This window comes from Erythrolamprus reginae, unplaced genomic scaffold, assembly GCF_031021105.1.
Source record: "Erythrolamprus reginae isolate rEryReg1 unplaced genomic scaffold, rEryReg1.hap1 H_6, whole genome shotgun sequence".
NCBI classification, from domain to species: Eukaryota; Metazoa; Chordata; class Lepidosauria; order Squamata; family Dipsadidae; genus Erythrolamprus; species Erythrolamprus reginae.
The window spans coordinates 797,741-825,142 of NW_027248517.1; the positions used below are offsets into that span (position 1 = coordinate 797,741).

Sequence of the window (27,402 nt, forward strand, 5' to 3'; positions counted from 1 at the left end):
AGCGCCCGGCCTCACGCCGCCTCCCGTTAGCCCGGCCGAAAGCCACAGTCCCGGACTCCCGGATCGCTTGCTTCTCCGGCCAGCGCGGCGCTTTCCTGGGCAGATGGTTTTGCTGACCGGAGAAGCGAGCGATCCGGGAGTCCGGGACTGTGTGGCTTTGCGCCATGAAGAGAAAACGGCAGCAGGGAAAAGTCGGCCGCTTTCTCTTCATGGCGCAAAGCCACACAGTCCCGGACTCCCGGATCGCTCGCTTCTCCGGTCAGCAAAGCCATCTGCCCAGGAAAGCGCCGCGCTGGCCGGAGAAGCGAGCGATCTGGGAGTCCGGGACTGTGTGGCTTTGCGCCATGAAGAGAAAACGGCCGACTTTTCCCTGCTGCCGTTTTCTCTTCATGGCGCAAAGCCACACAGTCCCGGACTCCCGGATCGCTCGCTTCTCCGGCCAGCATGGCGCTTTCCTGGGCAGATGGCTTTGCTGACCGGAGAAGCGAGCGATCCGGGAGTCTGGGACTGTGTGGCTTTGCGGCATGAAGAGAAAACGGCAGCAGGGAAAAGTCGGCCATTTTCTCTTCATGGCGCAAAGCCACACAGTCCCGGACTCCCGGATTGCTCGCCCCAAGGCAGGAGGCGGCGGCGGAGGAGAGTGGGCGGATCGGGCGGGCAATGGGGCAGGGCGGAGAAGCCAGGGGCGCGTTTGGCCGGAGGCACCGTGGGGAGGCAGGGGCAGGGAGGTGCGGCAGTAGGTGCCTCCGGCCAAACGCGCCCCTGGCTTCTCCGCCCTGCCCCATTGCCCGCCCTATCCGCCCACTCTCCTCCGCCGCCTCTCGCCACAGCACACCTGATGATGTCTCGCGGCACACTAGTGTGCCGCGGCACACCGGTTGGGAAACGCTGGTCTATATCCTATATTTCTTCCAAAGTTCAAGATCTGGTTTGTTTTGCACTTAGAGCTTAAAGTCTTTGTTAAACTTTATGCTCTTTGCTCTTAATGCTGCCTGGTTAATCTCTGAGCCTCCCTAGGTTCCAATCAAATCAGTCTTTTCAAGGGAGTGTTTAGAGATTGACTCTCCATATCTTAAATATATCGAAATCACACAGATAAAGTCCAACAGAGAAGTTTACCGATCAATCTCAGTGCTTCCTCTTTTTGAAGTTAAACCACTATGTCTTAGGATCTGCACATCATGTTGATCTCTTCTAAGCTTGAATTTCAGGTGTTCCACCTGCTGCAATGGGGAAAAGCACCTCTCCTCATTTGCAGCAGCTTATCCCCTTTATAGTAACGATCTCCTCCAGAATAATCGTTTGCCTAAACTGGCAATCCAAGTCTCAGAAAGTTGGGCAAAGACCACAATTGCTTTCTCTGCTCTGCTCCGACATAGCGCCACCCCGGAAGTCTCCAAAAAAGGCCAACACAGTTCTAGGCTGCATTAGCAGAGGGATAGAATCAAGATCACATGAAGTGTTAATACCATTTTATAATGCCATGGTAAAGCCACAGTTTTGGTCACCACAATGCAAACAAGGATATTAAGACTCTAGAAAAAGTGCAGAGAAGAGCAACAAAGATTATTTAGGGGATTGGAGGCTAAAACATATGAAGAACAATTGCAGGAACTGGGCATAGCTAGTTTAATGAAAAGAAGAACCAGGGGAGACATGATATCAGTGTTCCAGTATCTCAGAGGTTGCCACAAAGAAGAAGGAGTCAACCTATTTTCCAAGCATCTGAGGATAGAACAAGAAGCAATGGGTGGAAACTAAACAAGGAGAGAAATAACTTAGAACTAAGGAGAAATTTCCTGACAGAATGATTGATCAATGGAATAGCTTGCCTCCAGAAGTTGTGAATGCCCTAACATTGGAAGTTTTTAAGCAGATGTTGGATAACCATATGTCTGAAGAAGTATAGGGTTTCCTGCCTAAGCAGGGGGTTGGACTAGAAGACCTCCAAAGTCCCTTCCAACTCTGTTGTTGCTATTATTATTATTATTATTAGCAGAAATGAATGGCTGTTAGGCTGCTTCTCTGCTCCACCAGCAATCACGTGTCACATTTAAGGAGATTAATATATTATAATGAGATTCAAAATGACCAATGGCAAGTTAATGTATGCAAAATTGCCACCGGCACAATAATGTGTTCAAAATGGCTACCTGTTGATAATTTATCCAAAATGGCCATCGTAACTGAAAAACAGCCGATTCTTGTCAGATTAAGGCCCTGTAGCTGCTACAATCTCAGCAACTTCAGGAAACTGCAGATGTAAACAATGGCAAAAATCATTCAAGCTCAGTAAAACTATTTTGATTCAATCCAGCTATTAGGCCATGGAGGACCCAGCTGGAGGGAGAGGTAGATGGCCACTTGAGCGCTTGACTCCTGTGGCTTGATGAGGCAAAGACTGGAACCAGATGTGTAAAGAGCTTCTCTCCCCTCCAGCTTTTGATGGAATGATAAAAACAGTGATCCCCAAACTCTCTCCCCTCGAACAGTGATTCCCAAAGTCAATAATGCTTTCACAGCCAGAATCAATTGATAGTTAAAATTTTGACAGCTGTCATCGGCTGTCCCCTCAGGGCAGGGCCCCGGCCCACCGCCCACCTCAACTGACACATGTTATCAGAGGAGGCAGATGTTATTGATGATTCTTATTTTCCCTGGTACTCACTGATGAATTTGAAGAAAAAAGATTTTTCATCTCAGAAGTGGCTAGCCTTTAAGGATGGGAGAGATGCACGTATCCTATGGCTAGGGACTGAGCCAAAAGAGGGGATGTGATCCTTAGGGAGCCCTATTTATATGATTTCAGGTTCAGTCCTTATAGGCTATGGTTGGCGTCATTCCATCCTAGGAGAGTAGCTACACCCACTGTGGAGAAGCTGTGAGTCCTGCTCAATCAGTCTGCCTGAACATTCACCACCCCTGCAATGTGATCTGCTTTGGGAGACCACAGGTTGGCATTTGTCCAACTGCACAGGGCCTCTGATTCCTCCATGAGCAGAAAGGACTAGGTGCCCGCCTGCTGATTTATGTGGACCTTTGTGGACACATTGTCTGTTAGGAGGAGGACATGGCAATCCCTGATGTCCTGTTGGAAGGCTATCAGGGCCAACTGGGCTGCCATGAGTTCCAGCCAGTTGTTATTGTGCTGGCGCTCCTGTGAAGGGGTGACACTCATCCCAAAGTGGGCCCCCAATCATAGCAGACTGATCTCTGACAAAATCATCGACCTGTCCTGGTCTTTGAAGAAGCAACCCTGGAGAGGGCACTTGACCCCCACCAATGCAGGGAATGAAGAAACCTGGCTGGCATCCAAACCCTCAACTGAGAGGTGTCCTGCCCCCCCTTCTGGTAGGGGAGGAGGAACCCTTGTAGGTAATAAGTGTGAAAGTCCAGAGCCAATGTCCAAGTGGGAGATCATCTTCCCCAGGAGTTGGGACAGAAGGGCCAGGGGAGCATACCTGTCCCTCCGTATGCAGGTTACAGGGGGCCAAATCCAGCCAAATGGGAAGATGGCATATTAAAAATGGTGCCCAGCATAACAAAATCTCAGGAACTGCCTGTGTCCTGACCAGAGAGAAACATCAAGGTAAGTTTCTATAAGGTCCATGGAGGCTAGGAAATCTCACTCCCTGATTCCCTGAAGGATGGAGGAGAGGAATGAACCTGCGATAAACCAGGTACTTGTTGAGCCCACTGAGATTTATGATTGCCCTCCACCCTCCTGAGGATCTTTGGATGACAAACAGGTGGGAGTAAAATCCTAGCCCCCATTGATTCTAATGCATTAGCTGGATTGCCTGGATGTATTAGCTGGATTGCCTGATGCATTAGCTGGATTGCCTGGATGTCCAACAGATGCCAACAGGAACTGTAGGCAGGAGTAGAAAAAACTCTTTAAAACCAATCCAGTATGCAGAGCCTCCATCCCAGAATGTTAGAGGAAAGATTAGTTGCACACACACCCCTACACTGGACCCATGTGACAATGAAGCTGATACCAAAATGGCAGCCCCCTCATTCAAAATGGCCACCACCATGTGGCAATGAAATCCAAGTTGTGATGCCCACAAGCTGGTTGAGACTCCTGGCTCCCATCCACCTCCATGAAGAGCCAAATGGCCCCTTACCTGCCTGTTGTCCTGGGAATTGGAAGTTGTGTGGACTTATTGCACCTGCTCTCACCTTAGTAGCCTCCTTCCAAAGCTGGTGAACTTGTTGCACTTGGCCCAGCTTCAACACCATCTGTTTCAAGCCAGAAAAAGTAGGGGGAGGAAAAGCTACCCCCTCTGAGCACTTGAGTATCACACCACAACCAACGTTGATCAGCAAGGCACCGATTGCTGGCCGATACTTTAGAAGGGCCCTGGCCACTCATCAGCTGGTGAAGGAGCCAGGGAAGGGTGCTACGATGAACCTGAATCCTTCCTTGCAAATAGCTCTCCCCTCTTGCTCTGTTCATTGAGGGGAGAGGGAAAAATAGAATTCTCTACCAGGGAAAAAACAAAAATTACAAACCAACTACAGTAGTTTAAACTCAGGAGCTAAAGATTTTATGTCCAAGAGCTGAGACTGCATTGAAAAACTGGAGAACATGACCAGGGAGGCATGTCTTCAGTTGGTCAATATAGTCATACAGCTAGAGGACTACAGATGACCCATCCTGAAGTCCCCTATCAATCAGAGCATGAATAGGTAAAGAATCAAATGGTTTGATGAGGACACATTTTATTCCTATCTTTGAAAGATGTGGCAGAAAGAACTTGGTGAAATAGAAACCACTAATTATGATTATCAATATCTTGAAAGATTGTAGAAAAAACATGTACATCTTGACATTGGGAAAGTGATAAAAAGGCCCATGGAATTCCGATTAGCCAGCTAGTTAAATATTTTATTTTTACTTCTTTTTTTATTTATTATTAGAGTTGAAAAGGACCTTACAGGTCATCAAGTCCAATCCCCTACTTAAGCAGGAAATCCTATAGCACCCTAGACAAATGACAGTCCAATCTCCTCTAGAAAATGTCCAAAGTTGGGGAGTTCACAACCTCCACTGGCAGGCTATTCCACTGGTTGATCGCTCTGACCATCAGGAAGTTCTTCCTTATCTCCAGGTTGAATCTCTCCTTGGTCAGCTTCCAACCATTGTTCCTCATCCGGCCCTCTGGTGCCCTGGAAAATAGTGTGACCCCCTCCTCTCCGTGGCAACTCCTTAAGTACCTGTATACAGCGATCATGTCCCCCTTAGCCCTTCTTTTTACTAGACTATCCATGCCCAGTTCCAGCAACCTTTCCTCGTATGGCCTGGTCTAGTCCCCTTATCATTTTAGTTGCTCTTTTCTGCACCCTTTCCAGAGTCTCTATATCTCTTTTGAAGTGTGGTGACCAGAACTGGATGCAATACTCCAGGTGCGGTCTGACCAGGGCCTTATAGAGTGGTATTATTACCTCTCTGGTCTTGGAGTGTATCCCCCTGTTCATGCAGTTTAGGATTGTGTTGGCTTTTTAAGCCGCTGCTGCACATTGCTGGCCCATGTTTATCTGGTTATCCACCAAGACTCCAAGATCCCTTTCACAGTCACTTATGGTGAGTGTGATTTCGCCCAGTTTGTATGTATGTTTTGAGGGTTTTTTTGCCTAGTTGCAGGATTTTACTTTTCTCTACATTGAACTTCATTTTGTTCATTTCAGCCCACTGTACAAGTCTGTCTAGATTTTTCTGTATCCTGAGCCTATACTCTGGGGTGTTGGCCATTACCGCCAGCTTGGACTAGATGGCAGGTTCATTAAACAAAAACATGTACAGTGATACCTTGTCTTACAAACTTAATTGGTTCCGAGATGAGGTTCTTAAGGTGAAAAGTTTGTAAGATGAAACAATGTTTCCCATAGGAATCAATGGAAAAGCGATTAATGCGTGCAAGCCCAAAATTCACCAGTTTTGCCAGCCAAAGTGCCCGTTTTTGTGCTGCTGGGATTCCCCTGAGGCTCCCCTCCATGGGAAACCCCACCTCTGGACTTCAGTGTTTTTGCAATGCTGCAGGGGAATCCCAGCAGGGGAATCCCAGCATCGCAAAAACAAGCGCTTTGCTGGCAACGGAAGTCCAGAGGTGGGGTTTCCCAGCGAAGGGAGCATCAGTGAAATTGCAGCATCACAAAAACACCGAAGTCCTCAAAACCCCATCTTTGGACCTCTGTATTTTTGCGATGCTGCGATTTTACCAAGGCTCCCCTTGCTGGGAAACCCCACCTCCGGACTTCCATTGCCAGCGAAGCGCTCATTTTTGCCCTGCTGGGATTCCCTGCAGCATCACAAAAACAGGGAAGTCTGGAGGTGGGGTTTCCAATGGAGGGGAGCCTCAGGGGAATCCCAGCAGCGCAAAAACTGGTGCTTCGCTGGCAACAGAAGTCCGGAAGCGAGGCATCCCAGCGGCGGTGGTGGGTTTGTAAGGTGAAAATAGTTTGTAAGAAGAGGCAAAAAAATCTTAAACCCCGGGTTTGTATCTCGAAAAGTTTGTATGATGAGGCGTTTGTAAGACGAGGTATCACTGTACTTATTTATTTATTTTACTTATTTGTTGGATTTATAAGTCGCCCAACTCTTGCTGGACTCTGTGTGGACTCTGGAAATACTTGAACAGTATTCCTCAATGTCTCATCAAATGATTGGGTGGATATATGTCTATTGAATGAGGTGCTGCAGAATTATCCTTATGATTTGAATTAAATAAATATTTATATATTTATATATTTATATAAATAAATATTTAAATATTGTCACATTTGATATCATGCAAGTAAAACAAAATCCAAAAAGAAAGGTTTGAAAAGATAATGAAATGCAGACAAATACAAAGTCTTTAACTTATGAAAAGAAATAAAAATGAAAATGTGACAATGATACTAGAAAAAAAAGCTTAATACAATAATATAGCATGGCTGCTAGAAAAAAAAATGTAAATTGGGTGTAGTGGTGGAACATCTTCCTATTCCACCTATTCCCTTTCTCCTCCTACTCCTCCTCCCCCTACAGGTGGTGGGGGAAATGGGGGAGGAGGAGGAGGAGAAAGGGAATAGATGGAATAGGAAGATGTTCCACCACTACACCCAAAATTCCTTTTTTTTTTCTAGCAGCCATGCTATATTATTGTAATAAGCTTTTTTTTTGGTATCAGGTGAAAGGGCAAAGAGGGGAGATGGAGGAGGAGGAGAAACGGAGTAGGTGAAACAGGAAGATGTCAAAAGTTCTTATCATCATCACAATGCATGAGACAAAAAAGTATGGTACTGTTGTGAGCACTCCTTGTCCACCTCTGGTCATGTCAGATTTTGAGGAGGATGAGCCAGGCCCCTTTGATACCCTGGGCCAGTGGGGTTGCCAGCTGATGCAGAGAGTGATAGTGAGGGGGGAAATGACCTGAGTGAACCCAAGGAACTACCAGAGGGGTCTGATATAACAATAGGAGAGTGGTCTCAGTTGGAGGATGAGGAAGACATTAGAGTGGATAGCCCATTATTATTATTATTATTATTATTATTATTATTATTATTATTATTATTATTATTATTATTATTATTATTATTTATTAGATTTGTATGCTGCCCCTCTCTGAAGCCTCAGGGCAGCTATTAGAAGCTAGATGTAGGATATTTCTGAGAAGGCAAGAGGACTTGCATAGTAAAAGGAAATAAGCTTATAGCTTTACCTCTTTGGGGTGTGATGTCACTTCCAGTCAGTATAAAAGCTAAGGATTTGGGGTAATTGAGTGTGGGGTTTCAACGCCGTTCATAAAACAGGTGTTCGAATGGGATGGGTGCCTGAAAAAGGCTTCAAAAACATGATTCCTGCCTTACTAAAAGACATTCTTTGCTGGATGATGTTTGTCCTAGATTCCAGTGAGCTGATTTATTCTCTTGAATGATAAATGGTTGCTATTATCACTAAAGAATGCAACTAGGTCGAGTTGGTGCTTTTCCCAGACTAGCTGCTCCGAGTCTTCAGAGAGGGGTGGCATACAAGTCTAATAAATTATTAATAATAATTATTATTATTATTTGTTCATAAATTAGAAATAAATACTAGGAAACACTACCTGGTGGAAACAGCATTTGAACAATTAATTTATTTATCAAGGAAATGTGAACTTCTTTTTCTGGGTGAGCACAGTCAAAGGCTGAATAACCATCTTAAGGATGCTTTAATTTTGATCCCTGCACTGAATAAGGAATTGATGATTTAAATGGTCTTTTTAAATTATTTAATTCTATATCTATAATTCATTTCATTTTCTTCACAGCAGTAGTCAGTCAGTTATTTTTTCTAAAACATCACAAAATGTATGATGAAGGAGGGAGGGGGAGAGAGAAAGAGAGACAGAAGAATGAGAGACAGACAGAATGAGAGAGACAGAGAATGAGAGGGGGAGGGAAAGACAATGAGAGTGGGGGAAAATGAAAGAGAAAGAGAGAATGAGAATGACAGAGAATGAGAGAAGGGGAGGGAAAGAACGAGAGAGAGGGAAAGAGAGAGGGGGAAAGGAGAGAGGCAGAGATTTATAAAATCTGTAACACAACAATCCATATTTTCTATTCATTTTTACACTAGAATACTTTCTCCCAAATTCCATGATGCTCTTTGCAAAGGATAAAATACAGCTCCTATGATTTTTAATACTATGGCTGGATATTATACTTATTACATGATGAATGAGTGACTTTGTGATGAAAGAGAGGGGGAAGAGAGGGAGACAGGGAGAGACGGGGTGGATGAGAGAGGGAGGGAGTGGGAGTGGGAAGGAGGGGGAGAGGGGGAGGGAGGAAGAAAGAGGGTGAAAGAAAGGGAAAAAGAGTTTTGAGAAAGAGGGAGAGAGAAAGAGCGATGAGGGAAAGAGGGAGGGAGAAAAATGAGGGAGGGAGAAGGGGAGGAAGAAAGAAATGGGGGAGGAAGAGGGGGCAAAGAGAAAGAGATGGGAGAGAGGAAGAAAGAAAGAGAGGGAGAGAAGAGGAAAAAGACATACCTGTTTCCCATAGAAAATAACTGAGAACCACAAAACCTGAGTAGGTATGGCTGGGGGGGTCATGTGACTCAGTGGGAGTGAGTGGTATCAAGTTGGCCACACCCACCCTGGTTCTGTGGCTCCGAGTGTTTTGCTTTCTTTGGGAAAGTGGTCCAAATGGCTCTTTGAGTGTTTAAGGTTGCAGACCCCTGATTGATACTAACACTGTAAATGTAGACATTTGAATAAATATTTTGAAAAAAACCCACCATTCTTGTTTATTAGCAAAATCCAATTATCTCAAGGCACTGAAGCATTTTTAATTGTTAACAAATTTCTCTTTTCAATAGCAGTTTCATCTATTTATGTAGGAATTCTAAACCAACAGAAAATAGCAATCTAACTTTTGTTCTGATATGTTCTTGGCATCACTGAATCAATTTCTCTTTCACACTCTTTTCAGTCTTAACAAATCTGTGATACAAAATGGTTTATTTTGTTTTCCAGCTTCTGCAGCATTGTTTACTACAAGTTTTAAAGTTGTTGAATGTTTAAAATTATTTGTATTATCATTCAAACTTGATCGTGTCACGTGATGTATCACAGTGTATTGTGACTTTTTTGCCTTTGTGGAACCGGGACAGGCATAGCCCTTGCACGACACACCTGGTTCCTGGGTCACCAGTTTGATCTCCCCCGCCTCCGCTCTAGTATAATCCTTTTTGTCCTCCTTATTCTGTCAGATAACTGAAGCTTTTTTCAAACAGATGATACGCAATGGCTTGAATGAAAGCAGCTGAAGAACTACAATTGTCTCTCCTTTATCTCATATATCTTTTCTTACTTTCATATATCTTCTCCTCTATTTTTATATCTTATCTTCTATCCTTTTCTTTATATAAATTACTACATGTCTATTCTCTTAAATATATGTTGTGTACTGGACAAATAAATAAATAAATAATAAAACTATAAATGTTTAAGTAAAATAACTAAAATAAAACATGTTTTCAATAAACAATGGTGAGTGGAACAAAGATCAAAACAATCCTTGCAAATAGAAACATAGAAACATAGAAGACTGACGGCAGAAAAAGACCTCATGGTCCATCTAGTCTGCCCTTATACTATTTCCTGTATTTTATCGTAGGATGGATATATGTTTATCCCAGGCATGTTTAATTTTAGTTACTGTGGATTTACCAACCATGTCTGCTGGAAGTTTGTTCCAAGGATCTACTACTCTTTCAGTAAAATAATATTTTCTCATGTTGCTTTTGATCTTTCCCCCAACTAACTTCAGATTGTGTCCCCTTGTTCTTGTGTTCACTTTCCTATTAAAAACACTTCCCTCCTGAACCTTATTTAACCCTTTAACATATTTAAATGTTTCGATCATGTCCCCCCTTTTCCTTCTGTCCTCCAGACTATACAGATTGAGTTCATTAAGTCTTTCCTGATACGTTTTATGCTTAAGACCTTCCACCATTCTTGTAGCCTGTTTTTGGACCCGTTCAATTTTGTAAATATCTTTTTGTAAGTGAGGTCTCCAGAACAGAACACAGTACTCCAAATGTGGTCTCACCAGCACTCTATATAGTGGGATCACAATCTCCCTCTTCTATGTAGCCAAGCATTCTACTTGCTTTTCCTACCGCCCGACCACTCAGCTCACCCATTTTGAGACTGTCAGATATCCTGGATATCTACCCCTAAATCCTTCTGTTTTGAAGTTTTTGCTAACACAGAACTGCCAATACAATACTCAGATTGAGGATTCCTTTTCCCCAAGTGCATTATTTTACATTTGGAAACATTAAACTGCAGTTTCCATTGCTTTGACCATTTATCTAGTAAAGCTAAATCATTTACCATATTACAGACGCCTCCAGGAATATCAACCCTATTGCACACTTTAGAGTCATCGGCAAATAGGCAAACCTTCCCTACCAAACCTTCCCCTATGTCACTCACAAACATATTAAAAAGAATAGGACCCAGAACAGACCCTTGTGGCACACCACTTGTAACCTGTCCCTGCTCAGAATACTCGCCATTAACAACAACTCTCTGATGTCTACGCTTCAGCCAGCTGCAAATCCACTGAACTATCCAGGGATTAAGTCTAATCTTCATTAATTTATCTATCAGCTCTTTATGTGGAACCGTATCAAAGGCTTTGCTGAAGTCCAGATAGGCAATATCCACGGCACCACCTTCATCCAACACCTTTGTGACATAGTCAAAGAAATCAATGAGATTAGTGTGACTTGATTTGCCTTCAGTAAAGCCATGCTGATTTGGGTCCAATAAGTTATTGTTTGAATAGATTTAAAAATTAGAAGGTACAGCTTTAATATAACAATACCTTAATGTATTCCTTTCCCTCTAAAAACAATCTAACTAAAATAATGGAAACTGAAGATGGCAGTAGGATTTTTTTCGTTATAATTATATTCATCCTTTTAAATTGATTTTTAAAAATCCACCTAGCAGATTAGATAGTTCTGTCATTCTCTCTATTTTGATTTATCAGACAAGCTTACTATTTCCGTGCCAGCAAAAATATGATTGACAGAAAGGAAGTCGCAGCTGAAAAATTTAGCAAGAAGGAAGGGAAAACTATTATTAGCTAACTTAATTGATATCCAAATCCAAATCAATGGTGATTTTGTTATACACTAAAGAACATCCTTGAAATTCCATATGAGCCTTAAAAATAATTTCTTCATATATCATATTTTTCAGAATATAAAATGCATCAGAATATAAGATGCACCTTAATTTTGAGGGAGGAAAACAAGAAAAGAAGAATTCTGCCTCTGCTTACGAGCATCAGGATTAGCGAGGTCCTCACTTCCACTGGGATTTTGATAACAAGCAGCACAGATCTTTTTATCTGTTCTATCAATAAAAATGACTTTTGCTTTCTAAGATTACAGAAATGTGAATAAGAAATTATAGGTAATTATATATGATTGTATAAACTTTTCTGTTTTTGTATTATTAATAAAGCATATTAGATAGTAGCAGATATTCCTGGATTTTTCAGAATCCACTTTTATTGCATAAGGTAAATCTCAGATTTCTGCTATGGAAATATAAGGTATAAAGTAACTAAATTTTCCAAGAAAAGTCTCCTCAGGTAATACTAGGAAAATTTAGAAGACTAAGGAGATTTCTTTAAAGCACATATTCTTCAAACCTTTAATCAGACTTTCTGTTTTATTATGCATTTTTCTACAGAAATTAGGATAGATCATCCCAGCTGCCAAAACACGGAACCCGATTCCCAACAGAGCAAAGAGTGCAGGAGGGAGGGAGGGAAGGAGGGAGTGGCGGGAGGAGGAAACAGCAGCCGGGGTTTGGAAGTGGGAGGCAGAAGTCAGGGGTAATTCGGGTCCTTGGGAGAACTGCAAGATGGCTCACTTCCCTTGTAACTGTGGAAGGTCCAGATTTCAAAGATTGCAGGAGTTCTTGAAGATGTTTTAAAGATAAGATATTTTAAAACAATAAGATCATTTTAAACAAGAGGCAAAAAATGCTGCGGCCTGAGAAAAAAAACGCTCATCTGAATACCTAACTAAGCAAACATCTGAACACCTAACTAAGTCTTCAGAGAGTGGCGGCATACAAATCTAATAAATTATAATTATAATTATTATTATAATTATTATAATTATTATAATTATTATTATTATTATTATTATTATTATTATTATTATTATTATTATTATTATCTCTTGCTTTGGTTTTGACCCAAGTCACCGCAGAAAGAGAGCAAAGGATTTAATAAGAAGTTTTCAGTGGCAGATCCCCCTTCATTTTGGGGGAGAGAGAAATCTGCCACCTGGTATCTCTTTCCTCCATATCTTCACTTTTCAGGCGACTTGGGATCAAAACCAAGGCTGGAGATCCCAATCGCTTGCTCAGTTAGGCATTTAGATGAGTGATCTGTCCCAAGCGGCAGTGTTTTTTGCCTCTTGTTTAAAATGATCTTATTGGAAAGCTCCTTGTCTTTGAGAACTCCTGAGTCTTTCAAATCCAGACCTGCCACAGTTAGAAATCCAGACCTGCTACAGTTACAAGGGAAATGAGCCCCCTTGCAGTTCTCCCAAGACCTGAGTTGCCCCCGACTTCTGCATTCCACTTCCAACCCCCAGCCACACTGCCTCCTCCCACCTCTACCTCCCTTCTGCACTCCTTGCTCTGTTAGGAATCAGATTCCATATTTTGGCAGCTGGGATGATTCCAGCACAGCATCTTTTTCACTCCTCCCAAACATTCACCCCCTTTGCTCTTTGTTAGGAATGCTCTCAAGGCAGTTCTTTGGATTCCATGTGGAAGTGAGGATCCCCACCACCTGGAACCATCCAAAAATGCAATGCACGGAGCCTGTGGGCAGGGCATATTCAAAGTATAAGATCCATATTCGAAGTATAAGACGCACCCAGATTTTCACCACTTTTTTGGGCAGGAAGGTGTGTCTTATTCTCTGAAAAATATGGCAATCCCTTTCCTTTGAAAAATAAGGAATTTATATACTATGATGGTCATTGAAATAAATAACAAAAGGCTGAAACAATGAAAGTAAGGCTTTCTGTGGAGCATAAATATATAAATAGTGTTGGGCGAACCGAACTTGCACAGTTTGGGTTCGTACTGAACTTTGCTGTGTTCAGCATGCCGAACCCGCACTTGTTTGAAAGTCTGTGCAAAAGTTCGGCGTTCGGCATGAACTCTGCAACACACCAATCAAAAGTGTTCTTCTTAGCTGAAGCCATGCAGTCTCCGGACATAAAATGCAAGAAAAGGCTGTGATTGGCCATGGGTCCTGCTGGCCAGTGATTGGCCCGTCAGATGCATGGCTTAGATTGGTCCAGAGGGACACCTGACCTGCCTCTATAAAAGGCAGCACCATGAGGTTCATCACCATTGGAAGAGATTAGTAGCTAGTTAGGGACAGTTCTGTTGCTGCTGCTGAGAGGGAGAGATAGGTTGGGGAGATTTCGAAGAGCAATTTGGCTGCATCTGCTTGCTGCTTCACTGAAATTGATATTTCTAAACTGTGACATTGTCTTCATCCAAATTAAAGAAAGAAGAAAAGTTGTGTGGGCGGGGTGGGTGGGTCATACCAGCCTAGCAATCCAGCCAGGGCAGAAGAAGATAAAGACAGGGGGCAGGGGGGCAGTTCCTCTCTCCTCATGTTCCAGTTGTACAGTGTTTTAATTTGATTTTGTGGTCAAAGCCAGCCAGGACCCAAGGAAAAAAAATTTCCTGAGCAAGACTGCAGTTCCTGTCTTCAACAGTTCCAGTGTTTTCCAGTGCCTGCCTTGGTTCTGGGTGCCCAGCCTGACACCCAGGATCCAAGGAAAAAAAGTTTCCTGATCCTGAACAAGACTGCAGTTCCTGTCTACACTTCCACTGAAAGGTGAACCTAACTTGCATAGTTCAGGTACGTGCAGAAGTATGTGATTTTCGGTCAACCACAGGGCCATTTTCTTTCTGTGCATTTCCTTTCTCTCTCTCTCTCTCTCTTTATTTATTTATTTAATTGGACTTGTATGCTGCCCTTCTCCGAGCGCTTGGGGCAGCTCACAGCAATCTAAATTAAAGCCACATAGAGCTCTGTGGCATATGTGTTTTGTGGTCAACCACGGGGCAGCTATAATGGGAGTTGAAGTCCTTTCATCTAAAAGTTGTTGTGGTTGAGAAATGTGAGACTACATTAATGAATCTCATTCTTAAACCTAATGTGATTCCAAAGAAGTAGTACCTTGTCTTGAGCTCTGGGATATTAGTAGATTGCTCAACAATAGATTTGTCCTATGTGCAGATTGGGTTGGAAAAGTTACTGTAGAAGGGATACATTAGGGCTTTCCAGTAATTTAAAGGAGCCGGTCAGTCTTGCATTGCTGCTACTGAGCCTGACCTCCGGGTCAACGATAGACTTGTCCTACAGGCAGATTGGGTTGAAAAGGTTAGTATAGTAGGGATAAATTAGGGCTTTCCAGTAATTTAAGGGGGCCGGTCAGTCTTGCACTGCTGCTACTGACCTCTGGCACTTGTACTTTTGGGTCCACCACAGGGCCACTTTCTTTCTCTGCATTTCCTTTTTCTATGTAATCTAAAGCCACTAGTGCTCTCTCTAAATTTAATTTGGGGTCAACCACAGAAACACCTACTTTCTCTGCATTTCCTTTTTCTATCTAAAAACAAGCCACTAGTGCTCTCTGTCAATTTAATTTGGGGCCGTCCACCTGCCCCATCCCCAGTTGCAGACCTTTGGCTTCTGGATAGCCCAGAGCTTCTGCTGGAGAAAGAGGAGTGTCCAGGGCATCATCGAGGAAGGATGATGAGACCCAGATCCCCGCTCCTGCAGCTTACTGCAATGTTGAGGCTGAGAGGAAGGCTAGCAGGGAGGAGTGGGTGGAAGAAGATGCCAGGGGTGATGACGAGGTGCTAGATCCCACGTGGACCGAAGGCCGGCAGAGTTCAGAGGAGGAAGAGGCTGTGGTGGTCCCACAGCCCCAGTCAGCCAGCAGAAGAGGGACAAGGCTGCAGACCCTCAGCATTCAGTCTGCTGGTACCACTGGCCACAGTGGCCAGGGACCGAGCGCACCACATAGCACATGTCCTCCCATCACACAGGATTGCTGTAAAATAGCAGGTGCCTACTGCACACAGTATTGCTGTAAAATAGCAGGTGCCTGCTGTTGCCTCCTCCTGCTACTCTGCTTATCCCTCTTCACCCTATTGCAAATATAATTTTGGGTCAACCGCAGGGCCACTTTCTTTCTCTGCATTTCCTTTCTCTATGCAATCTAAAGCCACTAGTGCGCTCTCTAAATTTAATTTGGGGTCAGCCACAGGGCCACTTTCTTTCTCTGCATTTCCTTTTTCTATCTAAAAAGAGCTCTCTGACAATTTACTTTTAATAAAGTGTGGCTTTATTTCCAGAAGAGTTCAGAGTTCGGGTTCAGGTTCGGGTTCGACGAACTCACCCGAACTTCATGGCAAAGTTCGGCTGAACTTGCCAAACCCAAACTTTGTTGGGTTCGCCCATCACTATATATAAACACATTTGAGTTTAATCCTATTTATTTTTATATGAATGATTTCCAAAACTAATGCTAAAAACACTATCACTATCTTGCACAATAAAGTCCCTTAAGCTTCTACAAAGATCTGAAATGGTATCTGTTATAAAAACTTACAATGTGTTTTTAAAATGTCAAGCAAGCAATGCCAGAGGAGATAAGACACTATAATGTGTGCTTTATTTCTTGTAATGACATCTAGGCTGAAAAAATAGGTGCAGAAGTACTCCATTTAGTTGCCACTGGGATTTTGGCCTGCTGATAAAGAATGCTCTTCAAACTTTAAATGATAGAAAGAGTTGGCCTGGAAAGAAATCTTGGGGTTTCTTGGCCAAACAAAAGCTGAACCATCTGAAATGAAGGAATTATTTTTGGATTATCAGAGATGTTTTATCTTTGCCCTTTAGAAAGTAACAACTGTTAACTTACCTGCCGCAAACAGCATGACAGCAATAGGCCGGTAGAACCTTCTCCGTGATCCCACACAAATAGAAATTAGTCCAACCAAAAAAGCTATAAGAATTATGGTGGCACCACCCAACAGCATAGAAAGAGTAGTAATCTGCCAATCTATAAAGAAAAAGTAACAAGATAGGAATTTAATTTAGACAATAACTCAAATAAAGTGCTCTTCACTGGAATAGAAATAAATAATAAAAAATATGAAATAAATAAACTTATTTATTATGTGACAGCAGAACTCTAAATATATTCTTTACAGAACTTATAAACTTTTCATTTAAGACTGACATTTATCTGCTTGACCTATATTCCATAGGAAACAAAATATAACCACATTTTATGTGACGGTCTTGGTATATTCGGGTTTCTTCCCGTGTAGGATTTGGAAATTTCTGGCGACGTTTCGATGAGGTCTCACTCGTCATCTTCAGGCTGGTGTTTCTGTCCTTGTTCTAAGGCGAACACTGCGAGATCTGAGCTGCCTTCCTTCTATAAATACTGGTGGCTGGGTGTGGTTTGATGGCTCAGCAATTGCCTGCTGTGTAGAAACTTCCTGGTGAATCACCCCTGTCACCCGTCATCGCAAACTTATACATGGAATATTTTGAAACCAATGCCTTGGACAAATCTGAATACAAACCCAAACTCTGGCTTAGATATGTAGATGACACCTTCATAATTTGGCCACATGGGAAAGAAAAACTTCGCCAGAAATTTCCAAATCCTACACGGGAAGAAACCTGAATATACCAAGACCGTCATACCTGTACCCGTGAAAATCTACGAAAACAAATATACAGTGATCCCCCAGGTATCGCGATCCCGATCATTGCAAACGGACTAAATCGCGATTTTTCAACCCGGAAGTAAAAACACCATCTGCACATGCACGCCCTTTTTTTTATGGCCACGCATGCGTAGATGGCGCCGGGCAGATCAGCTGCTGGGCGGCTTCCCTGGGTCTTCCCCCTCTTGCTGGCGGGAGGGCAAGAAGCCCCCCCAGCACCCGCCCGCCCGCCGTTCGCCCGCCCTTCGCCCGGCCACCCGCCGTTTGCTCGCTGCTCGCCCGGCCACCCGGGTTTGGGGGGGTGCTGGCAAGCCCCCCATGCCGGCGGCGACGTTTTAAAACAGCCGCGCGGCTTCCCAACTGAGTCCCGAAGACAAACGCGGAAGTTCGCCTTTGACGTTTGTCTTCGGGACTCAGTTGGGAAGCCGCGCGGCTGTTTTAAAACGTCACCACCGGCATGGGGGGCTTGCCAGCACCCCACCGGACCCCCAACCCGGGTTTGGGGGGCTGCTAGGAAGCCCCCCATGCCGGCGGCGACGTTTTAAAACAGCCGCGCGGCTCCCCAACTGAGTCCCGAAGACAAACGCGGAAGTTCGCTTCAGGACTCAGCTGGGAAGCCGCGCGGCTGTTTTAAAACGTTGCCGCTGGCATGGGGGGCTTGCCAGCACCCCCCGGACCCCCAACCCAGGTTTGGGGGGCTGCTAGGAAGCCCCCCATGCCGGCGGCGACGTTTTAAAACAGCCGCGCGGCTTCCCAACTGAGTCCCGAAGACAAACGCGGAAGTTCGCCTTTGACGTTTGTCTTCGGGACTCAGTTGGGAAGCCGGGAGGCTGTTTTAAAATGTCGCCGCCGGCATGGGGGGCTTCCTAGCAGCCCCCCAAACCCGGGTTGGGGGTCCGGGGGGTGCTGGCAAGCCCCCCATGCCAGCGGCGACGTTTTAAAACAGCCGCGCGGCTTCCCAACTGAGTCCCGAAGACAAACGCGGAAGTTCGCCTTTGACGTTTGTCTTCGGGACTCAGTTGGGAAGCCGCGCGGCTGTTTTAAAACGTCGCCGCCGGCATGGGGGGCTTGCCAGCACCCCCCGGACCCCCAATCCGGGTTTGGGGGGCTGCTAGGAAGCCCCCCATGCCGGCGGCGATGTTTTAAAACAGCTGTGCGGCTTCCCAACTGAGTCCCGAAGCCAAACGTCAAAGGCGAACTTCCGGAAGTTCGCTTCAGGACTCAGCTGGGAAGCGGCGCGAGCGAACAGCGTGGGCGGGCGAAGGGCGGGGCGCGCGGGCAGGCAGGCGGCAGACAAGCGGCGGGCGCGGCAGCAGCGAGGAGTTTGCGTGGGCAGCGGGGAAACCCCAATCTTCGGCTCCTCGCTGCCGCGGCGGAAGTAAAAACACCATCTGCGCATGCGCAGATGGTGTTTTTACTTCCGCAGCGCTACTTCGCGAAAAACCGATCATTGCGAGGGGTCCTGGAACGGAACCCTCGCGATAATCGGGGGAACACTATTGGATTTCAGAAAAACAAATTTTAATGCAATGGGGGAATATTTAAATAATGAATTAAAAGCGAGGGATAAAATGGCAGGAGCGAGCACCCAGTGGACTGTATTAAAAAAGCCACTGGACTGTATGTAAGGCAAATAGCTAAAGGTAAAAAGAAGAAGAAACCACTATGATTTAGCAATGATATAAGGGCTATAGTCAATGAAAAAAAGGCTGCCTATAGGAGGTATAAAGTATAGCTGATAGAGAGGTGTATAAAATGAGACAGAAGGAGTTGAAACAGATAATATATGCTGCTAAAGCCTCATCTGCCAAATCTGTAAAGAAGGGGGATAAAACCCACTTCAGATATATTAGTGATAGGAAGAGGAAAAACTGCAGCATCACGAAGCTTAGTACCGGGAATAATACATGCATTGATGGGAATAAGGAGATCGCTGACCATTTCAATAGCTACTTCTGTTCAGTTTTCTCAAAAGACACCTTACAAAATAATACTATAGAGGGATATAGCATTTCTTCCAGCTGTACGGATTCAGCTCCAGTGATCTTAGAAGCCGATGTCTTAGAAGAACTTGAATGATTAAAGATAAATAAGGCAATGGGTCCATATGGCATCCACCCCAGAGTTCTTAAAGAACTCAGCTCTGTCATTGCTACCCCCCTGATTTGTTTAACCAATCCCTGTTAACAGGAGATGTTCCTGAGGATTGGAGAATGGCCAGTGTTGTGCCTATTCACAAGAAGGGCAGTAGAGAAGAAGCTGGTAACTACAGGCCAGTTAGCTTAACATCAGTTATAGTTAAAATGATGGAGACTCTACTCAAAAAGAGGATAAATCAGCATCTAAAAACCAAAAACTTATTGGACCCAAATCAGCATGGCTTTACTGAAGGCAAATCATGTCAGACTAATCTCATTGATTTCTTTGACTATGTCACAAACGTGTTGGATCAATGTGGTACCGTGGATATTGCTTATCTGGACTTCAGCAAAGCCTTTGATACGGTTCCACATAAAGAGCTGATAGATAAATTAGTGAAGATTGGACTTAATCCCTGGATAGTTCAGTGGATTTCAAGCTGGCTGAAGCGTAGACATCAGAGAGTTATTGTTAATGGTGAGTATTCTGAGCAGAGACAGGTTACAAGCAGTGTGCCAGAAGAGTCTGTTCTGGGTCCTATCCTTTTTAATATGTTTGTGAGTGACATAGGGGAAGGTTTGGTAGGGAAGGTTTGCCTATTTGCCGATGACTCTAAAGTGTGCCATAGGGTTGATATTCCTGGAGGCGTCTGTAATATGGTAAATGATTTAGCTTTACTAGATAAATGGTCAAAGCAATGGAAACTGCAGTTTAATGTTTCCAAATGTAAAATAATGCACTTGGGGAAAAGGAATCCTCAATCTGAGTATTGCATTGGCAGTTCTGTGTTAGCAAAAATTTCAGAAGAGAAGGATTTAGGGGTAGTGATTTCTGACAGTCTCAAAATGGGTGAGCAGTGTGGCCGGGCAGTAGGAAAAGCAAGTAGGATGCTTGGCTGCATAGCTAGAGGTATAACAAGCAGGAAGAGGAAGATTGTGATCCCCTTATATAGAGCGCTGGTGAGACCACATTTGGAATACTGTGTTCAGTTCTGGAGACCTCACCTACAAAAAGATATTGACAAAATTGAACGGGTCCAAAGACGGGCTACAAGAATGGTGGAAGGTCTTAAGCATAAAACGTATCAGGAAAGACTTAATGAACTCAATCTGTTTAGTCTGGAGGACAGAAGGAAAAGGGGGGACATGATTGAAACGTTTAAATATGTTAAAGGGTTAAATAAGGTTCAGGAGGGAAGTGTTTTTAATAGGAAAGTGAACACAAGAACAAGGGGACACAATCTGAAGTTAGTTGGGGGAAAGATCAAAAGCAATGTGAGAAAATATTATTTCACTGAAAGAGTAGTAGATCCTTGGAACAAACTTCCAGCAGACGTGGATGGTAAATCCACAGTAACTGAATTTATACATGCCTGGGATAAACATATATCCATTGTAAGATAAAATACAGGAAATAGTATAAGGGCAGACTAGATGGACCATGAGGTCTTTTTCTGCCGTCTGTCTTCTATGTTTCTGTTTCTGTTTTTTCCATTGTACTTTCAATTTTTTTTTAAATTCTTTATTCCTAGTTGGCAATTACTTCCTGTATGTTTTCCATTTTTGCATGTAATTTTTCCATATTTCCCTTCATCATCTTGAAGTTTCCGTTTGTTCGTTCCTGATTTTGTACAATCATCATTTCCTGGTTTCTTATAATAAATTATTGGATCATTTCCAAAGATGCATGAATAGATTGCAGTGATGGAAGTTGTTCTTGTTTTTCTGAGGGTGTCATATCTATATTTGATTTCTGTCCCACAGGAGAAGGAGTCACAGGTGTTGTTTTTTTCACTGTTTTTGTTATCACTGTAGACATGTTGACCATTTAAAAAAAATAGCTCCACATTTTCATCAATTATTATAATCACCAAGGTATAGTTTAACACTCTTCTTAATTAATATCTATTAATATCAATCAAAATACTTAGTCTCTATCTAAGGTCAACTTAGTACACTGCTCAAAAAAATAAAGGGAACACTCAAATAATACATCCTAGATCTGAATGAAGAAATATTCTCATTGAATACTTTGTTCTGTACGAAGTTGAATGTGCTGACAACAAAATGAAATTGATTGTCAACCAGTGTTGCTTCCTAAGTGGATAGTTCTGTTTGATTTCACAGAAGTTTGATTTACTTGGAGTTATACTGTATTGTTTAAGTGTTTCCTTTATTTTTTTCAGCAATTTAATTCAAATTCAACTTAATATCTATTCAAGATCCATACATTAAACTTCAATTAATCTAATTATTCCACCAATTATTCCGAAATAGACCGAGTATGATGATCCACATGGATTTGGACAGCAATCGTGAGATGACGGTACGTTCTGGGATCAGTAGCCGAAGAATCCTGGGCACATGTAATGCCAGCCCAACCTAGCATTGCCACCAAGCCGGGCTGCCCTCGTTTCCTGACTGCACAACCAGCGGAGAAACCAGGGGCATGGGAACCACCATCGGGGAATCGGGGACTATGGTGGAAACACTGGTTGCAGACTTTGGAAGCTGTCCTGCAAGAGTCAGGGTGGCAGCAGTCGGGCCGGGAGGTATCAAGATAGCGGCAGCAGCCATGCTCCACCATTTGCAAGGACAGGCATTTGCAAAACGACCTGCCCCCCCCCCCAATAGTAGCACAGGCCTGACACACGTCAATGCGCTCTCTCCTCTGGGGTCATGCGGGATCGAACGCAGCTCACATACATGGGCTGCCCTGCAGGGGCACGATCCGCCATGCGAGGAGGCAGGGCTGGCATGAAGCGATGGGGTACAGGAACCGGGGTCTGCACTGGCATAGCGGACACCCCCCGCCATGGAGCAGGCACAGGCATGATGCTAGAAACACGGGGGGAGGACTGCCCAGCCTGACGCACCTCTCGTGCCAGCAGTCAAGCCTCAATGGCCAAGCAGTGCTGCTCCAGCTCATCTAGTGTGCCCGGCAAGGCCTCATGCACCAGCTCATCTAACATTGTCTCTGACAAGCCATCCTGGAATGCCTCCATCAAGGCGGCTTCATTCCACTGCACCTGTCCAATGAGACTGCGAAAGTCACTTAGATATTCTGCTAATGGGTGCGAGCCTTGTTTCAACTGCTCCAAGGCCCTCGTGACTGTCTGCTCCCGCACTGGATCTGAAAACTGACGTCACAACTGGGCAGAAAAAGTGGTATAATCCTGCAGTATCGGATCATCTCTGTCCAGCAATGGCTCTTCGCATGTATGCATCTATAACTGCTTCCTCATCAGAGTCCAGCGAAGATAAGGAGGATGAGGAACGGCTTCCTCCTGGGCTGCCTGCCAAGCTCCCCTCTGAGGGTCCCATTTCACAGTCACTCCCTGCTTCCGACGATACTTCGCTGCCCAAAGCAGTCGGCAGTAAAACAGGTCTCTGACAGGAGGATTCACCCACATCCACCCCCACAGTCCTTGGGGCAGGAGCTGGCCCAGAGCCAACCACAACAAATATACTGCTCAAAAAAATAAAGAGTGCACTTAAACAACAGAATATAACTCCAGGTAAATCAAACTTATGTGAAATCAAATGTCTGCTTAGAAAGCAATACTAACTGACAATCAATTTCATTTTGTTGTCAGCACATTCAATTTTGTACACAACAAAGAATTCAATGAGAATATTTCATTCGTTCAGTTCTAGGATGTGTTATTTGAGTGTTCCCTTTATTTTTTTGAGCAGTGTATAAAAATATTGCTCCCCTCTCTTGCCAAGGGGTATCCCCTCCCTTCCAGCAAGTGGAAAAACAATGTTCTTAAAAGTCCAATAATTAGGACTAATTAGGCAAATAACTAAAGGTAAAAGGAAGAAGAATCTGCTATGGTTTAGCAATGATGTAAGGGCTATATTCAGTGAAAAAAGTCTGCCTATAGGAGGTATAAAGAATCTGGAAGTATAGCTGACAGAAGGTGGCAAAACAGATAATATATGCTGCTAAAGCCTCAAAAGGGGAAGAAATTGCTAAATTTGTAAAGAAGGGGGATAAAACCTTCAGATATATTAGTGATAGGAAGAAGAAAAACTGGAGCATCACAAAGCTTTGTACTGGGGATAATACATACAGTACATTGATGGGAATAAGGAAGTCACTGACTATTTGAATAGCTATTTCTGTTCAATTTTCTCAGACGACAGCTTACAATATAATATTATGGATGGATTGCTTCCAGCTGTAGGGATTCAGCTCCAGTGATCTCAGAGGCCGATGTCATAGAAGAACTTGAACAGTTACAGATAACTAAGGCAATGGGTCCAGATGGCATCCACCCAGAGTTCTTAAAGAACTCAGATCTGTGATTGCTATCCCCTTGACTGATTTATTTAACCAATCCCTTTTAACAGATGTTCTTGATGATTGGAGAATGGCCAATGTTGTGCCTATCCACAAGAAGGGTAGTAGAGAAAAAGCTGGTAACTACAAGCCAGTTAGCTTGACATCAGTTGTAGTTAAAATGATGGAGACTCTACTCAAAAAGAGGATAAATCATCCCCAAAAACCAATAACTTATTGGTAGTGTCGGACGAACCCAACAAAGTTTGGGTTCAGCGAACTTACCCAAACTTGGCGGTGGAGTTCGGGTAAGTTTACCGAACCCGAACACTTCTGGAAATAAAGCCACGTGCCAGGAAGAAGTCTCTGTTTCATCAAAGATCCACCCTTGGAATCCCATTGTGGGATTCACCACCTCCTTTTTTTGCAGCGCTGCTGCGGTGTCCTTTTCTGTAAAAATAAAAACGATTATTTTTACAGAAAAGGATGCCGCACCAGTGCTGCAAGCAAAAGGAGGTGGGGAATCCCATGATGCAATTCCAGGGGTGGAGCTTTGATGTTACGGATACTTCTTCCTGGTCAGCCAAAATAAAGCCACACGTCAGGAAGAAGTCTCCCTGTCGTCAAAGCTCTGCCCCTGGAATCCCATCGTGGGATTTCCCACCTCCTTTTTCGCCTCCCTCCCAGTCTGCCGGCCAGCCGACAGCTCCCCGGTGTTCACCTTCCTCTGCCGCTACCAGCACCTGGCTCCTCCTTCTCTTCTCAGCAGATGACAGCTGTGCGGCGGCGCTTCGTGGCGTTCAGCACGAACGCCAAACTTGAATATGAAATTTTTTAAAAGTTCGGGTTCAGCATGCCAAATACTGCAAAGTTCGGTACAAACCTGAACTGTGCAAGTTCGGTTTGCCCAACACTACTTATTGGACCCAAACCAGCATCTTTGCTGAGTGAAGCCCACAGCCAGCTCAATAAACTTGAAGGAATTGTCCTCCTGACGGAAAAGGGGAATCTTTGAAAATATCTTCATATTCTTTCCCAGAAACCAAGTAAACAAAAGTATGAAACTGCCTTCCCAATTGCAATTGGGACAGGCAGAAGTTACCAGGTTCAAGTTGATTGAACTGGCTGTGGGTTTCACTCAGCGAAGCTTTTGCCTGTCAGGTTTCTGTTTGAGATGGAAAGGAAGTGAAGATTCTGTCCCCCACCCTGAGTCCTAGCCGGTTTCATCGCAATGCTTACCATATTTGCAAAGAAAGTAAGAGGGACAGAAGAGCTTGAAGGAATTGTCCTGCAGCCGCAAAAGAGGAATTTTTGAAAATATCTTTTGTTCCCCTCCCCCCATCCTGCTCCCCTCTCCCCCGTGCAGGCTTGGCTTTGTTGATAATGTTGGAAGGGAAAGTGCAAATGGGTAAGCAAGTCCCTCAATGCTGGGAAATGATGCTGTTTCAGCCGGTCTCAAATCTTCAATCAATCTGGTAAACATTGCGATGAAGACGGCTAGGACTGGGAGTGGGGGAACACAGAGACTTTGCTTCCTTTCCACCCCAAACAGAAACCTGACAGGCAAAAGCTTCACTGAGTGAAACCCACAGCCAGCTCAATCAGCTTGAACTTGGTAGCTTCTGTCTGTCCGGATTGCAATCAGGAAGGCAGCTTCACACTTTCGTTTGCTTGGCTTCAGGGAAATAATACGAAGATATTTTCAAAAATTCCCCTTTTGCGGCTGGAGGACAATTCCTTCAAGTCCTTCTGTCACTCTTTCTTTCTTTGCAAATATGGTAAGCATTGCAATGAAGCCGGCTAGGACTGGGAGGGGGGGGCAGAGGAGACAGGGATGGAAAAAAGAGGGGCAAAATGTGAGAGGGGGAGGGAATGAGAGAGAGAAAGGGAGAAAGAGAAGGAAATGAGAAAATGATGGAGGGAAAGAATGAGATAGATTAAATAGTCAAATGAGAGAGAAGGGAGAGAGAAATGAGACAAAACATTGAGAGAGAGAGAGAATGAGAGAGGGAGAAAAGGGAAACAAATGGGAGAGAGAGAAGGGGAGAGAAAGAAAAACAGGGAGAGAGAGAGAGAAAAGAGAAAAAACAAATGAAAGTGAGAAATGAGAGGAAAAAGGGGATGAGAGAGAAACAAATGAGAGAGAGAAGGGGGGGAGAGGGAGAGTTACACAGAAATAAGAGATCTGAAGGGAGAAAATGGGAGAGAGGGAAAAGAGAGAAAAGAGAGAGAGAAGTGGAGAGAAAGAAAAGGGAAAAAGAGGGAGGGAAGGAAAGAAGTGAAGAGGAAAGAAGGAAGGAAGGAAAGAAAGAAAGAAGGAAGAAAGACATTTCCCACAGAAAACACTGGGAACCACAAAATTCACCCACTTGTGGCCAGCATTCCCCGTAAGCTGCGCGCGTGCACACGTGCGTGCCCCAGAATACCCCCCGCGCACCCTTTTCCACGGGCGCGTGCTCCCCATTCCCCTCCCAGCCCACGGGGGGCTGCAGGGGCATGGAGGCGCCAGCAGTAGAAGGGAAGGGAGCCGCGGCCGCCCCTGCCTCCCCACGCTGCCTCCGGCCCCCTCGCACTCCTGGCTTCTCGACGCTGCCCCCACCCGCCTGATCCGCCCCCTCTCCTCCTCCGCCGCCTCCTGCCTTGGGGCGTGACTTCTCCTGTGGCGGTGGCTGCGGCAGCGGCTTCTTCTTCTCCACTTCTGCGCTGCCAGCCAGGGGGTTGCGAGAGAGGACTTTCTCTGTGCACTTCGGGAATGCCCGCCCCACCCCTCTCACAGCCCCTTCGCTGGGAGCGCTTTCGTTCCAGACCTTTCGGCAAGGGGGCTGCAGTAGAGGCAGGGCAGGCGTTCCTGAAGCGCTCGGAGAAAGCGCTCTCGCAGCCCCCTCACTGACAAAGAGAGAAAGTAAGATAGAAAGAGAGAGAGAGAGAAAGGGAGGAGAGAGATAGCAAGAGAGAGAAGAGAAAAAAGCAAGAGATAGAAAGAGTGAGAGAGAAAGAAAACAATAGAGAGAGGGAAAGAAAACAAGAGAGAAAGAGTGAGAGAGAGAGCAAGAGGGGGAGAGAGATAGAAAGAGAGGGAGAGAGAAAGTGAGAAAAAGAGAGAGAGAGCAAGAGGGGGAGAGAGAAAGAGAGAGAAAGAGAGAGAAGAACTGTTGCACTTACCTGAACGGTCTTCTCGCTGCACTGCAAGGAGAGTCCAACATGGGTTAATCTTCAGCCTAGCTGGAAGGGACTGAGTTAAAAATTAGCATAATTTACTGGTCCAACCCCCATGCTGCCCTTCCCGGGTCAGTCTTACAATAAAACGAAGTCATAGTGATAGTAAACCAAAGAACTTTATTAATCAACTAACTTGGAAGTAACTCAAACTATGACAACCCTGAGACCCTGGGCCCAAACAGCCGGGTGGGTTTGGACTCTCCTTGCAGTGCAGCGAGAAGACCGTTCAGGTAAGTGCAACGGTTCTTCTCCACTTGCACTGCTTCGGAGAGTCCAACATGGGATATACCCAAGCTTAACTTATTACGGGGGGAAAAGGCTGGACCAGGGGCGCAGTATCGGTGCAAACTCTCTGCAGTACTCTGCGTCCAAAGGCTGCTTCAGCAGAAGCGAAAGTGTCCAATCTGTAATG

General features: G+C 44.5%; 1 protein-coding gene across 1 annotated transcript in view; it reads right to left on the reverse strand.

Moving 5' to 3' along the window:
* LOC139155790 (transmembrane protein 47) overlaps positions 1-27,402 on the reverse strand; it is a 132,307-nt gene that overhangs the window by 38,058 nt on the left and 66,847 nt on the right. The window contains exon 2 of the mRNA XM_070731066.1: positions 16,529-16,669. Within this exon, the coding sequence (XP_070587167.1) occupies positions 16,529-16,669 (141 nt within the window). The remainder of the gene's footprint in view (positions 1-16,528; positions 16,670-27,402) is intronic.